The sequence below is a fragment of the Cricetulus griseus genome, chromosome 2, assembly GCF_003668045.3.
Source record: "Cricetulus griseus strain 17A/GY chromosome 2, alternate assembly CriGri-PICRH-1.0, whole genome shotgun sequence".
NCBI classification, from domain to species: Eukaryota; Metazoa; Chordata; class Mammalia; order Rodentia; family Cricetidae; genus Cricetulus; species Cricetulus griseus.
Genome location: NC_048595.1, coordinates 13,860,451 through 13,874,361, shown reverse-complemented (window position 1 = coordinate 13,874,361; position 13,911 = coordinate 13,860,451). Strand labels below are relative to the sequence as shown.

Below are 13,911 nucleotides of genomic sequence, written 5' to 3'. Positions count from 1 at the left end.
CTTCCAAGATAGGTGAAGCAGGGTAGGAGTGTTCAGTGCCCTTCAGATTTGCTCATCATGGAATTGTATTTTGGGAGCTTTTCTGAGGGTGGACTGTTCTTTGGGAAATACTTGCCCTTTCCCCATGAAGGGACTGGTACTGTCACCTGTCCTTGAGTAGATTGGGATCAGAGATGCTGGTTCTTGAGATACTCTAAGGTTAGTTTCTCCTGAGTGTTGCAGGACTCAGTTCCTCCAGCTTCTCCTTCCTCCTTTCCCTTCAGAGCCTATTTGCTTCAGAACCTTAACGAAGAGGGATCCACCACCGAGAAGCCCTCCCAGGAGAAGCTGCATGGCTTTGCCGCTGTTTTGGCTATTGGCTCTGGCAGGTGCAAGGCAAACACGCTGGGTAAGTGTGCACATGTGTTCCCCTGGCCTTTAGCACTTAGTGGACCACTTTGAGTGCCAGGCATTTCCTTAGGTGTATTCGAGTGGATCTTCCCAATAGCTTGTGAAGTAAAGTCTCTCCAGTTTGCTTACAGGGAAGCTGAGGGTTAGGAGAAGTTCATATGCCATGACTCCTATGACAACAATGAAGCTGAAATCTAAACCAAGACCAGCTAGCTCCTGAGGACAGACAAGGCTGCTTGCTTTCACTCGTCTGTGCTCGTCTCTGGTGTTATTTGACTCGTAGAGCTTAGTAACAGGAACTGACAACTGCATCAGACTACAATCTCTCTGGCAAAAAATAGGGCAGAAAATCATAGTTCTTGAGTAGGATGGGAGTCAGCTCAGAAATTCTCCTTTACCATTTACAACTGTCTGTGTGTCCCAGTGTCATATTTAAATACTCTTAATTTTCGAAGTCAGTACTGCTTCAGTATTTGCTGTTCATGTGGATTGATGATCCCTGCCCTCAGGATTAGTTGGGGTGGGAGCGAGTTTCAAAGCAATACTTCCTCTGAGACTGAGGATAGGAGTGGACAGATTTGGTGGTGATTGGAGCCTGATGTGCTGAAATGCTTCCCCTCCTTTGTTTTCGGTTGTCATCTTTACTTTTGAGATTACAAAGTGACTGATGGGAAATGAAAGCTTTATCATTGCGCTTGTTAGCTGCTGAGTAATTAGCTGGTTCTTGGACATAGTACAGCTGCAGAAATAGCCATCTAAGCTGTCTTAGTAATGGTTTTGACAGTTGGGGCTGCTTTAAATACTCTTGTCATTTCTTCTTTCTTGTGGTGATTGCTCAGATTACTCATCCTTACTGTTGCCTCCAGGTCCAACACTGGTGCAGAATTTGCCATCATCAGTGCAGACTGTCTGTGAGTCCTGGAATAATATCAACACCAATGAGTTTCCCAACATTGGATCCTGGGTGAGTCCCTCTGGGTTCCAGGGCTAGTACTGAGCACTAAACCACTCCGTGTGTCCTTGTTCTTTATGCTTCACGCTGAATCAATATTCAGAGTGTTTGATTGCCCGAGTGTTCTCATGTGGCCCCTTTGCCTAGCAGTCCATTTTACCAGAACATAGAGCATTCATTGTATTTCTCTGAGCCATGGCTGTGCTGCCTGTTAAACTCTGGTGAGGTGTGACATACTGTCCTGTGATGTGCTGTGTGAGCTCTCAGTGTTGACTGTTTTCATGCCTGTGTCAGGTGCTGCTCTGCTGTGAGCTGATGTAGGCGGAGTTACTCTGTGTCCCAGCAGCCGCTCCCAAATAACCATTCAGGGGCTTATTATTAATTATAAAATTAATTATAAATGCTTGACTGATAGCTCAGGCTTGTTACTAGCTAACTCTTACATTTTCAATAAACCCATATTTCTTATCTACTGTCTTCCACATGGTGGTACTTTCTTTCAACATGGCATGTTCTTCTTGCTTCCCTCTGCGGCTGCTCTTGACTCCTGAGACTCTGCCTTTCTTCCCAGTATTCTGTCTGCCCTGAAAATCCTGCCTAGCTATTGGCCAGTCATATTAACAATAAAAGTAATACATATTTACAGTGTGCAAACATTGTTCCACAGCAAGTTGATGCAGCAGATCTTAGGCTTTCTGGGCTGTCAGGTGCTGTGGTGTTCTTGTGTCTGTGCCTCTCAGACTATCTTTATTTCTGTGGAGGAGCAAAGGACGATTCCTCTTCCTCTCTTGGCTTTACAGTTGTGGCCTTAGGACAATTATGGTCCTAGTAATGGAGACTAGGTGCCTTGCAAAGTCCAGATCCTTCCTAGTTATTCCAGACAAGCAGTAGTTTTACTGTTACATGCTCAGATCAATTGGAGAGGGGGTATTGGGTGTTTGCTGTGTTTAACTATTAACCTTGTTCTAAATAAAATTTAACTGCCTCCTCCCCTGAGCTCAGTGTCCGCAGTAAGAATGACAGTGGAGGGCACTGTTTGTAAGCCTTAGCTTATGGTAATTTTTTTTTTTTTTTTAAATTTGTGTCTGACTTTTGATCAGGTAAGATGATCTGTTCATTATTCTTGATTCTCTTTCAGCGCAATGCGTTTGCCAATGACACCATCCCATCTGAGAGTTACATCAGTGCTGTGCAGGCTGCTCACCTTGGGACTCTTTGTGGCCAGAGTCTGCCCCTGGCGGCTTCCCTGAAACATACCCTGCTCTCGCTGGTCAGGTTGACTGGGGATCTGATTGTGTGAGTACCAGAGCCTGGAGCCCAGCTCCCCCAAATGTGTTCATAATGTGGGTACTGTATTGTGGCTGAAGGAGTAGAGTACATTTGAGGTGATGGTGACATTACTGCATAGTGTTCTCTAGAGTCAGGGAGTAGGGCAGGCCACCAGAGGGACAGTTTGTCTTCCTGTACTTAGGCCACAGGAGAATCCTATGTTACATTGCCTTCAGAGTGGTCTAGATTCCTGACTGCTCTTCTAGAGTATTCAACGATAGATTTCTGTCTCTGGTTTTAGTTTCTTTTATGCCTACTACACAAATGTATCTTATTAATTTTCTATTTTAATAAACAATTGTTTTGTTTTTAATGACAGTGTTTCCCTGTAGCCCTGGCTGTCCTGGAACTCATTTTGTAGACCAGGCTGGCCTTAAGCCTGCCTCTGCCTCCTGAGTGCTGGCATTAAAGGCATGTGCCACCACCACCTGAATAAATGAATTTTTATATGGAAATGATTTTTGCTTCTAATAAGAAAAATATGAAGTGGTGTGGCTATACACACATAAGACACAGCTATTAAGGAGGGACTGGACTAAACTAGACGCTCTCCCCAGTTGACTGGCCCTAGACTTGCAGTATTTCAGGGCACGTTCCCTAATTTGCTTCCGTCTCCCTGGCTCCAGGTGGTCGGATGAGATGAACCCAGCACAGGTCATCCGGACTCTGCTACCCCTTCTCTTGGAGTCGAGCACAGAGAGTGTTGCTGAGATCAGCAGTAACTCTCTGGAGCGCATCTTGGGACCTGCGGAGTCTGATGAGTTCCTGGCTCGTGTGTATGAGAAGCTGATCACTGGGTGTTACAACATTCTGGCCAACCATGCAGATCCCAACAGGTGAGCAGTTAAAAGAGAGCTGTTGCAGCTGGTGGTGAGATGCACCACTCCTGACCCCGTGCCATGTTGGTGACAGGCACCTCCTTGATTCTGTGCTTCTGGGTGTTTTGCATTCAATGTGGAAGTGTATGAAGAAGTACTGGAAGCTTGTGTCGTGACTGATTTTTGGGAATAGCTGTTGAGAGAATGGAATGTTAACTGTTCATATGGGAGTATTAGATAATGGAAGAAGTGAGACTAGACTTGGTGAGATATACAGAGGCGCCAGTGAAATTCCTTCTCATGTTTATATCTATCTGAAGTGGATGGTTTGGGGAATGTGGGTCTTTGGCCTGCCTCTTTAGGCTGTGCTGTAGGGATGTGCTGTATTCTCCTCTCCCCACTCAGGAATTGTGGGGAAGGCTGAAGTAGTAGCACTTCCTACCTCCTCTGTGTTGAAGACTTGGCTTTTCTTCAAGTACCTTTTCTTTCTTTAGTTTTCCTTCCCCAGTTCTCATTTGCTCCTCTCCTGCTGTGCAGCCAGGTTGCTTTGAACTTGGGTTCCTCTTACCTCAGTCTCCAGGTGCTGGCATTACCAGGGTGTATTTTTTTTGCATGTGTGTATATGTATCTCCACAGGTATGTGGGTGTGGGTATGGGTGCCGCCCAAGACTCATCCTGGGGGTCTTACTTGGTCTATCTTCACTGTATTCCATCTTAGTGAGCCAGGATCTCACTCATTTGAACCCTGAGCTCAGGGTTTCAGTCTTAGCTAGTCAGCCAGACCACTCTTGGGAAGCGTCTCTTTGCCTCCAGTGCACAGGTCCACAACATCTGCCTGGCATCTATGTATGTTGGGGATCTGAACTCTGGCCTTTACTCTTGTGTGACAGATAGTTCACATACTGAGCCTTTTCCTAGCCCCTCTTTTTGTTTTTTAAACATAAGGAGTGTGAGGCAATTTAGCCCTGCAGAATTGATTCATGGAGACTGTCTCCCTCCTCTGCAAACAGTCCTGGGCTGACTGTGGCTCACTCCTAACTTCAGATTCCTTTCCTCTTTGGACTGAATTTTGTTTTACTTTACATTTTACAAGACTAGGTCTGTCACTGGAATTCAGACTGGCCTGAGACTTGACTCCCCACTTTTGCCTCCCAGTGCTGGGATTGCAGGCATGTGAGCTCACACCTGGCTTATCTCTCCCTTCTTTATTTTCCCAGGAAAGAAGGGAGTAAAATAAAATTGAGGTCTTGTGGTTCTTGGATTAAACATTTATTGAACACCTACTGTGTGCCAGTGTTTATACTATACTTCGACAAATCAAAACGAAATGTTTGCCTTAAGGTGTAGTCATCATGTTCTTCAGAGTCAGTTGGGAGGGGTCTGATGAATTGTGGTCTTGCTTCTCAGTGGGCTGGATGAGTCGATCCTGGAGGAATGTTTGCAGTATCTGGAAAAGCAGCTGGAGAGCAACCAGGCCCGGAAAGCCATGGAGGATTTCTTCTCTGATGGGTGAGCACTGTCTCCCTTAACTCCATATTCAAGGCTCCTGAAAGCAGGGGCTATATGTACCAACTCAGCTGTCCTCGGGGACCCCAGAAGGCCTGCTGGGGTGTCTGTCTCCTGGGGGAGTTTGTTGATCAGGCACTGTATTCCACAAGCACTTTGTGTGGTTGATTCACAAGTGGCCATTTTCCCCCAGGAATGAGACTGAAGTAGGAACAGGTTCTTTTTATGTGAGGCTTACTGTGGCTCTTTCATTTCTCCTCATGCCTTACAGTGGAGAACTTGTGCAGATCATGATGGCCACAGCCAATGAGGACCTCTCTGCTAAATTTTGTAACCGAGTCTTGAAATTCTTCACCAAACTCTTCCAGCTGAGTGAGTGACAGCTTTTGGTAATCTTCTTATGGGAACTTTGATGTCTGGCTAATACTGTGCCAGGCTTCTGCCTGAATTTAGCCACGGCATGACAATGCTAACAAGTGTAGAGAATCCTTCAGAGAAAGTTGGAAAAGGTGCTGAAACTCTTGAGGCCTTTCCTTCTCCTCTGGCTTTGTTTGCCCCTTCCTGGAGGTCCCTGCCCTCCTCACTGACAGAAGCCTCTTGTCCCATTTTAGCTGAGAAGAGCCCTAACCCAAGCCTCCTTCATCTCTGTGGCTCTCTTGCCCAGCTGGCCTGTGTGGAGCCTGTGCGCCTGCAGGCCTGGCTCACCCGAATGACAACATCACCCCCGAAGGATTCTGACCAGCTGGAGGTCATTCAGGAGAACCGGCAGCTGCTGCAGTTGCTGACCACATACATCGTTCGGGAAAACAGGTAGGGTGGGTGTGGGTGGGTGGGTGTGTGTGTGTGTGTGTGTGTGTGTGCGCGTGTGTGTGTGTGTGCGTGTGTGTGTGCGTGTGCGTGTGCGTGTGTGTGTGTGCGTGCGTGCGTGTGTGTGTGTGTGCGTGTGCGTGTGCGTGTGCGCGTGCGCGTGTGCGTGTGTGTGTGTGTGTGTGTGTGTGCGTGTGCGTGTGCGTGTGCGCGCGCGCGTGCGCTGACTTAGTCTGTCAATTGCAACTTCAGTAGACGTTTTGTGCTAGTAGTTCAAGTCCAGTTCTTGAGATCGGTGTGTTTATTTATATACTTAATACTTAATTTACAACACTTAGTTGACTTTAGTAATTCAATTTGTAGTTGGATGATTTCATGCCTGTTTATAATGCTTTCAGATCACTCTCCCCTACATACCCCTTAAAAAATTATCTATCTATAGGCATGGTCTCTCTAGCCCTGGATGTCTGGGGACTCACTATGTAGACAAGGCTGGCTGTGAACTCACAGAGACCTGCCCACCTCTTAAAAAGATTTTTAATATTTTATTATTTTATTGTGAGTGTGAATATGAGTATGAGTGTTTATCTGCATGATGCCTGTGCTTCACTTTTATGCTTGTTGCCTGTGGGAGTCAGAAGAGAGTGCTGGGCCCCTGGAACAAGAGTGACATGTGGTCGTGAGCTGCCATGTGTATATTGGGAATCAAACCCAGATCCTCTGGGATAGTGGCCACTGCTCTAACTAATGAGCCATCTGTCCAGCGCCTCCACAATTTCTCTTATCTCTCACCCATCACCCGTTCCCATAGGTCACTTTCCTCCATTTATGATTTTCTGTTTTGTGACCCACTGAGTACTCTGGCATCTCTATGTGACCATACGTTTTGAACTATCCATTGGAGCCTGATGTCTTCATTGCTCTCAAAAATGAAAGGCTACACTTAGAATGCCAATTTTTCCCTTTATCCCCAGCCAAGTTGGAGAAGGTGTGTGTGCTGTGCTTCTGGGCACCCTGACTCCCATGGCAACAGAGATGCTGGCGAATGGCGATGGTACTGGCTTCCCTGAACTCATGGTTGTGATGGCCACTCTGGCCAGTGCTGGACAAGGTGCTGGCCACCTTCAGCTTCACAATGCTGCTGTGGACTGGCTGGGCAGATGGTAAGAGGGACTTACCTGTGTAACAGTTCTGTACTCAGAGGAGAGGTGGGGAATTGCAGGTTACTTCAGAGTTAGTATGAAGTAAACCTAAAATTTCTTCCTTTCTGAGTATTACGATCTAACTAGGGGCATGGTGGCAGCCCCTCTGTTCATATCAGACCACCTATATACCTATACATGACCGCACGTGTGGGGGAATGCACATACACAGACAGCACTCCTACCTTTGAGACTGGGTCTCACTACGTAGCCTAGGCAGTCTCAAACTCAAAATCCCCGTCTGAGCTTTCCCAGTGCTGGGATTATAGGCATGCATGTACCATGCCTAGCTGTCTTCATTATGTTTAGTGGAGTTTCCTCCTCTTAGTCACAAGAGTCCTGGGGAAAACAATACTGAATGCACTGTTGTCCTAAGACCAGCCAAGCCCAAGCCATGCTCTCTGTGCTGCTTGAATGGACTACCATTCTTGACAGTATCTCAGGAGGTTTGTGACAGTGCATTCTTCCGTTGGTGCCTTAGATGATTGTGTGTCTTCTCTCTCTTTCCCTTGGGACAGCAAGAAATACCTGTCACAGAAGAATGTGGTTGAGAAACTGAATGCCAATGTAATGCATGGAAAGGTAAGGAACGTGAGAAATGCTAAGGACAGAGAGCCAGGGAAGAGGCTTCTTCTTATCTTTGGTCAGGTAGAGAAAAGTCTCCCTTCTGTAGCTCTTGTGTCTTTTGGCCTGGTAAAGTGCACCTGCTGACTGTATGCCTTTGGGGCACTGGCAGGTCTCAGGAAGTGATGCTCTGATAAGGACTCAGCAGAGTCCTTCTAAGCACAGGACTCTTGCTGCCTGAGATGCTCCTGTGTTGCTGCCTTGGGTCAGTGTTCCAGGGGTGAGGGATGGTGTCCTCAGCCCTAGTCCACACTGCAGCTGATCAGTGTGCCTGCAGTGCTCTGGGCTGTGTAGAAGGGCTTGAGGACAATAAAAGTCTCAGGTCAGATACTTTCCTTGACTCCCCGCCCATGAAACCTAGCAGGGTGGCTAAATTCAGGGCAGGGCTCTGGTCTCAAAACCCCAGTAAGTTCCCCCCACCTCTTTTTTTTTAATTAATTTATTTTTATGTACACTGATGTTTTGCCGTGGGTGTTGGGTTCCATGGAACTGGAGTTAGAGACAGTTGTGAGCTGCCATGTGGGTGCTGGGAATTGAACTCAGGACCTCTGGAAGAGCAGTCAGTGCTCTTAACTACTGAGCCATCTCCCCAGCCCTCTCTCCCCTTTTCTACTAGTTATTGTCCTTTTGGAGCTGTTTCTTTCTGTCTGAGCATTTAAAACCCTGTTGACAGCTTTCGTGGGCAGTAACGCTAATGGCAGGGAGCTTGCCTTTGAGAAGCTTGTCTTCCCTTGAGGGGTCTTAGTTCCCATTTTTACTCCATTCCCCCAACTGCAGTTTTACTTTATCTTGTTAAAATGAATTGAGAACTAAAGCTTCCATGGGTTTCTTTCTCTTGCAGCATGTGATGGTCTTGGAGTGCACGTGTCATATTATGTCTTACTTGGCTGATGTCACCAATGCCCTGAGCCAGAGTAATGGCCAAGGATCAAGTCACCTCTCCGTGGATGGGGAAGAGCGTGCCATTGAGGTGGACTCAGACTGGGTAGAAGAGTTAGCGGTGGAGGAGGAAGATTCCCAGGCCGAGGATTCTGTAAGTGCTGAGTAGGGAAGAGTCCTGGGTGGGCTTCAGACCTTTCGGTCCTGTTGCTTTCTTCTTGTCCACATGCCTAGTACAAGACTCTGCTCTTGTGCTTTTCTGGGCCTGTAGAGCACAGGTGCTGAGCCAGTCCCTTGGTGAAGTAACTTTAAATGAGTGTACACCTTTCTTCTCTGTGGACCTGCTTGCTCTGTTTTACCCAATACAAGTTTAGGGGAAGGATGCATTCTTCATATGGTGAAGGGGTGGACCCTTGAAAGCATTAAGGGTTTTATTGTCTGTTTCCCCTTCTCAAAAAATTACAAGATTGTACTTGAAATTGTTGGAGGCTTTCAGACAGCTGGCTCTTTTATATCAGGGCAGGTTCCCACTAGTCACGGGTGTGTCTTTCCATGGGGTGTTGAGCAGATGTGTTTTTATGGGTCTCTATGTGGAGAGTTATGTGTCTGATTAAAAAGCCCTATTAATCTTTGAAGGATGAAGATTCTCTCTGCAATAAACTCTGCACCTTCACCATCACACAGAAGGAATTTATGAACCAGCACTGGTGAGTTCTTTTAAAGTGAGGCTAGCTGGGTCACCATGGTTGGGACCAATGACTTAACTACTGGTTTTTGTCCCTTGTAGGTACCACTGTCATACCTGTAAGATGGTGGATGGGGTGGGTGTGTGCACAGTATGTGCGAAGGTATGCCACAAGGATCATGAGATTTCCTACGCCAAGTATGGTTCTTTTTTCTGTGACTGTGGAGCCAAGGAAGATGGCAGCTGCTTGGTGAGAGATGGGACCTTCATGGTGTCATACTGGCAACTTATTAGTAACCCAGGAATGTCTGTGTTACTAATTCCCCTATCAGCTCTGTGTGGCCAAGAATTTGCTCTCATTCTGTTATGAGTGATGTGTCCATTTGTGGCCCAAGCACTTCACTGAGAGCATTAAAAGCAGCAATCTCCTCATATAGTCAAGTCCTGATGGTCGGAGTGGGCAGTGAAGATGGGCATTGGGTGAGCCCCATGGATCCGGGCTTGGGAATCACATGTGTAGCCAGTTCATCCTCTGCTTCCAGTATCTTAGCAGTGTGTTTATCTGGCTTGTGGCAAGAACTCAGGGACACTGACATTTCCTGTCCCTAGGCATTGGTGAAGCGAACTCCTAGCAGTGGCATGAGCTCTACCATGAAGGAATCAGCATTTCAGAGTGAACCTAGGGTTACAGAGAGTTTGGTGCGCCATGCTAGCACCTCGCCAGCTGACAAGGCCAAGGTCACCATCAGCGATGGAAAGGTTACTGATGAAGAGAAGCCCAAGAAGAGCAGCCTGTGCCGCACAGTTGAGGGGTGCCGTGAGGAGCTGCAGAATCAGGTGGGGCTTCCTGGTGGGTACTACTGCACAGGACAGAGTTTAGTGAGTCTTGAGTCAGTAGTGTTTGAGACTCTCCTGGCAGCCCACTTTCTTCTTTCTCATTCTTGCAGTATACATGCAAGCAGTGTATGGTTTCCATCCCTGGGAAAGGATTTACAGCAGAGGGAGTGATAGTCTAGAACATGCTTTCTTGGCCAGGGGTCCTCATCTGGGCCCAGAATTCAGAAAACCATTGAGTGATTGCTTTTCTATTTTTTCCCATTCTGTATGCATAGGAGAGAGGAAGACATACACTCTGGGTGCCTTCTTTGAATGGTGTAGGCTGCCTGTGGGACCCTGGCTTAGAAACGCTCCTTTTATCAGTAGCACATTGACTGCAGTCAGAGCTAGAATTCTGGAGAGGGGAAACTGGTTTGGTGAAGGCAGTAAATGTCAAGATTATTGCATGTGACCCATGTTTTTTTCTTTTTTCTTTCTTTCTTTTTTTTTTTTTTTCACTTGTTTATTTCAATTTCTCTCAGGCCAATTTCTCCTTCGCTCCTCTCGTGTTAGACATGCTCAATTTCCTCATGGATGCCATTCAGACCAACTTTCAGCAGGCTTCAGCTGTGGGGAGCAGCAGCCGGGCACAGCAGGCCCTCAGTGAGCTGCATACAGTGGACAAGGTTGTGGAGATGACGGACCAGCTGATGGTGAGTATGCTGGGGTCCAGAGGTTTGTTGACTGTACAACCTGTATATCATGGCATCCCAATGTGTGCCAGAGAAACTGGGGATAGACTTAGAGTTAGTCAGTCCCAGGCCGTGTAGAACCTAGTATCTGAGTTCACTCATGTCCTTCCTCAGCTGTAATCTGAGCAGTGAGGTAACCATAGCTGAGCTGAGTGACAAGAATCTGGGTATTTGGGGAGGAAGTCTTCTTTTTACTGAAGCTTCTGAATGCATCAACTCCTAAGATGTGAGGCGCTCCATTCTGGGGCACTTTAACAGAAAATTGAAAGCCTCTTGACTACTAAGGCTCAGTAGCTTTGTCCTTTTCTGGCCTCCAGCCCTGAGTTAAGGACAGCTTTCCCTTGTTCTCTCAACTTGGGAATGCATTTGTTAGTCGGCTTTAGGGCTGGCTGCCCAGCTTTGCATGCAGACTCCTGACTTGAGGGGGTAGGTAAGAGACAGTTCCTGGAGGGGCAAGAATAGAATAGTCACCAGGAATGAGGTCATGATAGATTTCAAAGGGAACCATGAGAGAGTGAGTTGTACCCAGGAATACATGTGTGGACATACACTGGTGTTTCATTAACACCAGTCCTCTTAGAGTGGAGGATGTATGATTTTAGATATTGACATCCAAAACTAAAGACTTGAGTTGATGACCCATCAAGTTGCCAACTTCACTTTTGCCAGGTGGGATGCATGAAAGAAAAACACTCTATATCATCACTACCATCAGTTTATAAGTGAAAATAGATTTTAACATTAATAAACAGTCAGTACTTAATTTACTTGCATGATTCACTTTGCTATTCTAAACAGACTGAAAATTAGCTGAGCATGGTGTATTAGAAGCTGAAGTCCATTACATGATACTTGTTTGCTTGTTTGTTCATTTGGGTGGCTTGCTAGCCTGAACTCATTATATAGACCAGGCTAGCCTGGAACACATGCGATCCATCTGCCTCTGCCTTGCAAATGCTGGGATTAAAGGCTTCTGCCACCATGCCCTACTACTTTTCTTTGTTGTTGTTGTTGTTAGTAATTTTATTATTTGAGAATTATATGCTTGCATATAATTTATTTTGACCAGATTCACAAACACCCAGCTCCTCCCAGATCCAGTGTTTTTGAATGACTAAAGGGTGCCATGCTTGTTATATGCTTACTTCAGTACTTTTTCTGCTTTTCCCTTCTTCCAGGTTCCGACCTTAGGCTCACAGGAGGGTGCCTTTGAGAATGTTCGGATGAATTACAGTGGAGACCAGGGCCAGACTATACGGCAGCTGATTAGCGCCCATGTGCTCAGGCGGGTGGCTATGTGTGTGCTTTCTTCCCCCCATGGGCGCCGCCAGCATTTAGCTGTCAGCCACGAAAAAGGCAAGGTAGGTTCCATGATTCCTTCCCAGTCATTTTAGGTCCTGATTATCTTAAGTGTTAAATGGAGCTGAGAGATAACCGTGTTCAGGTAGACCCTGGGAGGGGGGAAGCATCCTCTGCTTTGTGAGAATGCTTTCAAGACTGATCTCAGTAGCCCTTTTGGCTTGAACCTGAGTCATTTGGCTATCCCTAAAACTGAAATGACTAGGGAAAGGCAGTGATCAGCTGGTGTTGAAGACAGCTTAGTTCCCAGTTGTGCCCATTTTGGGGCACTGAAAGGCACAAGCCGGGAGGCAGAAGCCTTCATAGGAAGACCAGTGTTCCTTGTGTAGTCCTTCCTGCTCTTTACAGATGCTAAGGTGGAGAAATGCTAGTTAGGTATCTGTTCTCTGTTGTTGCCCGTTGTTTTAACCTTAAGTGGAAGTGTGGATATTCCTTAAAGCAGCTGACCCAGAAAGTGCTTAACAGGACGCATGTGGACAGTGGTGCGTAGGAATTAACTTATTATTATTATTATTATTATTATTATTATTATTATTGGTTTTTCGAGACAGAGTTTCTCTGTGTAACAGCCCTGACTGTCCTGGAACTCATTTTGTAGACCAGGCTGGCCTAGAACTCACAGAGATCTGCCTGCCTCTGCCTCCTGAGTGCTGGGATTAAAGGCGTGTGCCACCATACCTGTCTGGAATTAACTATATTATGGAAAGATTCTGCACAGAAAAGTTGATTTCATTTCTCATTTCTTTTGCCCTCACTGGAAAGAGGGCATGCATGGTCTTCCATTTCTTTGTGGAGAAACAGAGGCTAATCTTCATCTAGGCATTTCCTGAGAGACTTAATCCATAAAGTCCACCAGTGACCCACACCCCTTCCCAAGGAACCTTGCCACCTGCTTTGGACTCTGAGGGCTGGCCCTGGGACTGGGGCTAAGCAGGTGGTGGTTCCTTTACAGATCACAGTGCTGCAGCTCTCCGCACTCCTGAAACAAGCGGATTCCAGCAAGAGGAAGTTGACTCTGACTCGCTTGGCCTCTGCTCCGGTTCCCTTCACAGTGCTGAGTCTTACTGGAAACCCTTGCAAGGAGGACTACCTGGCAGTGTGTGGGCTGAAGGTAATACCAGTGCAGGAGTGACTCCCAGAGCTGTGAGTGCTGACCAAGTCTTCCCTGGCCTCTCCTTCACCTTCTCCTCACTGATAGCTGAAAGCATAAAAGCCACTGGAATGCAGAGGTCTTTCTCTGAGCTCACTCATGTCTTGCGGGTGCTCTGATCTTTGTGTGTTCTGGAAACCTGAGTGTCTAGGCAGTCTGAATGCAATCTGGAGGCAGGGAATATTAGGAAGGAAACATGGGAGCTCTGACGTGAAATTAGTCAGCCCACTTTAGCAGTCACATTTTAACTTTTTGTTGTTTAACCCATGCCCCAGGACTGCCACGTGCTCACCTTCAGTAGCTCTGGCTCTGTTTCGGATCACTTGGTGTTACATCCCCAGTTGGCGACAGGGAACTTCATCATCAAAGCTGTGTGGTTACCTGGATCACAGACAGAGCTGGCTATTGTCACTGCAGACTTTGTCAAGGTAAGTGGTTCTGACTTTCTTAATTCTAGAACACTTGAATTAAAAACAAGTATCACTTGCTTGCATTGATAAGTAGATACGTGTCTGTAGGAACTGGTTCTTCACACGTCTGTCAGTACTTGTTATAAATCTGTGAATTTCATCCCACTCACAACTTGAAGGATTTGGAACACATTTGTTTTTATGTGCACCACAGTGCCTAACACCTTACTAC

At 46.6% G+C, this 13,911-nt stretch overlaps 1 protein-coding gene across 9 annotated transcripts in view; it reads left to right on the top strand.

Moving 5' to 3' along the window:
* The window catches only part of Ubr4 (ubiquitin protein ligase E3 component n-recognin 4), a 111,914-nt gene that overhangs the window by 31,245 nt on the left and 66,758 nt on the right, over nt 1-13,911 (top strand). For all 9 annotated transcript variants that reach the window (XM_027399858.1, XM_027399859.1, XM_027399861.2 and 6 more), the window contains exons 26-42: nt 264-388; nt 1,257-1,354; nt 2,481-2,638; nt 3,298-3,507; nt 4,897-4,998; nt 5,267-5,367; nt 5,607-5,805; nt 6,777-6,965; nt 7,523-7,586; nt 8,470-8,661; nt 9,144-9,214; nt 9,295-9,442; nt 9,802-10,029; nt 10,551-10,721; nt 11,939-12,121; nt 13,072-13,230; nt 13,545-13,697. In XM_027399858.1, the coding sequence (XP_027255659.1) occupies nt 264-388; nt 1,257-1,354; nt 2,481-2,638; nt 3,298-3,507; nt 4,897-4,998; nt 5,267-5,367; nt 5,607-5,805; nt 6,777-6,965; nt 7,523-7,586; nt 8,470-8,661; nt 9,144-9,214; nt 9,295-9,442; nt 9,802-10,029; nt 10,551-10,721; nt 11,939-12,121; nt 13,072-13,230; nt 13,545-13,697 (2,551 nt within the window). The remainder of the gene's footprint in view (nt 1-263; nt 389-1,256; nt 1,355-2,480; nt 2,639-3,297; nt 3,508-4,896; nt 4,999-5,266; nt 5,368-5,606; nt 5,806-6,776; nt 6,966-7,522; nt 7,587-8,469; nt 8,662-9,143; nt 9,215-9,294; nt 9,443-9,801; nt 10,030-10,550; nt 10,722-11,938; nt 12,122-13,071; nt 13,231-13,544; nt 13,698-13,911) is intronic.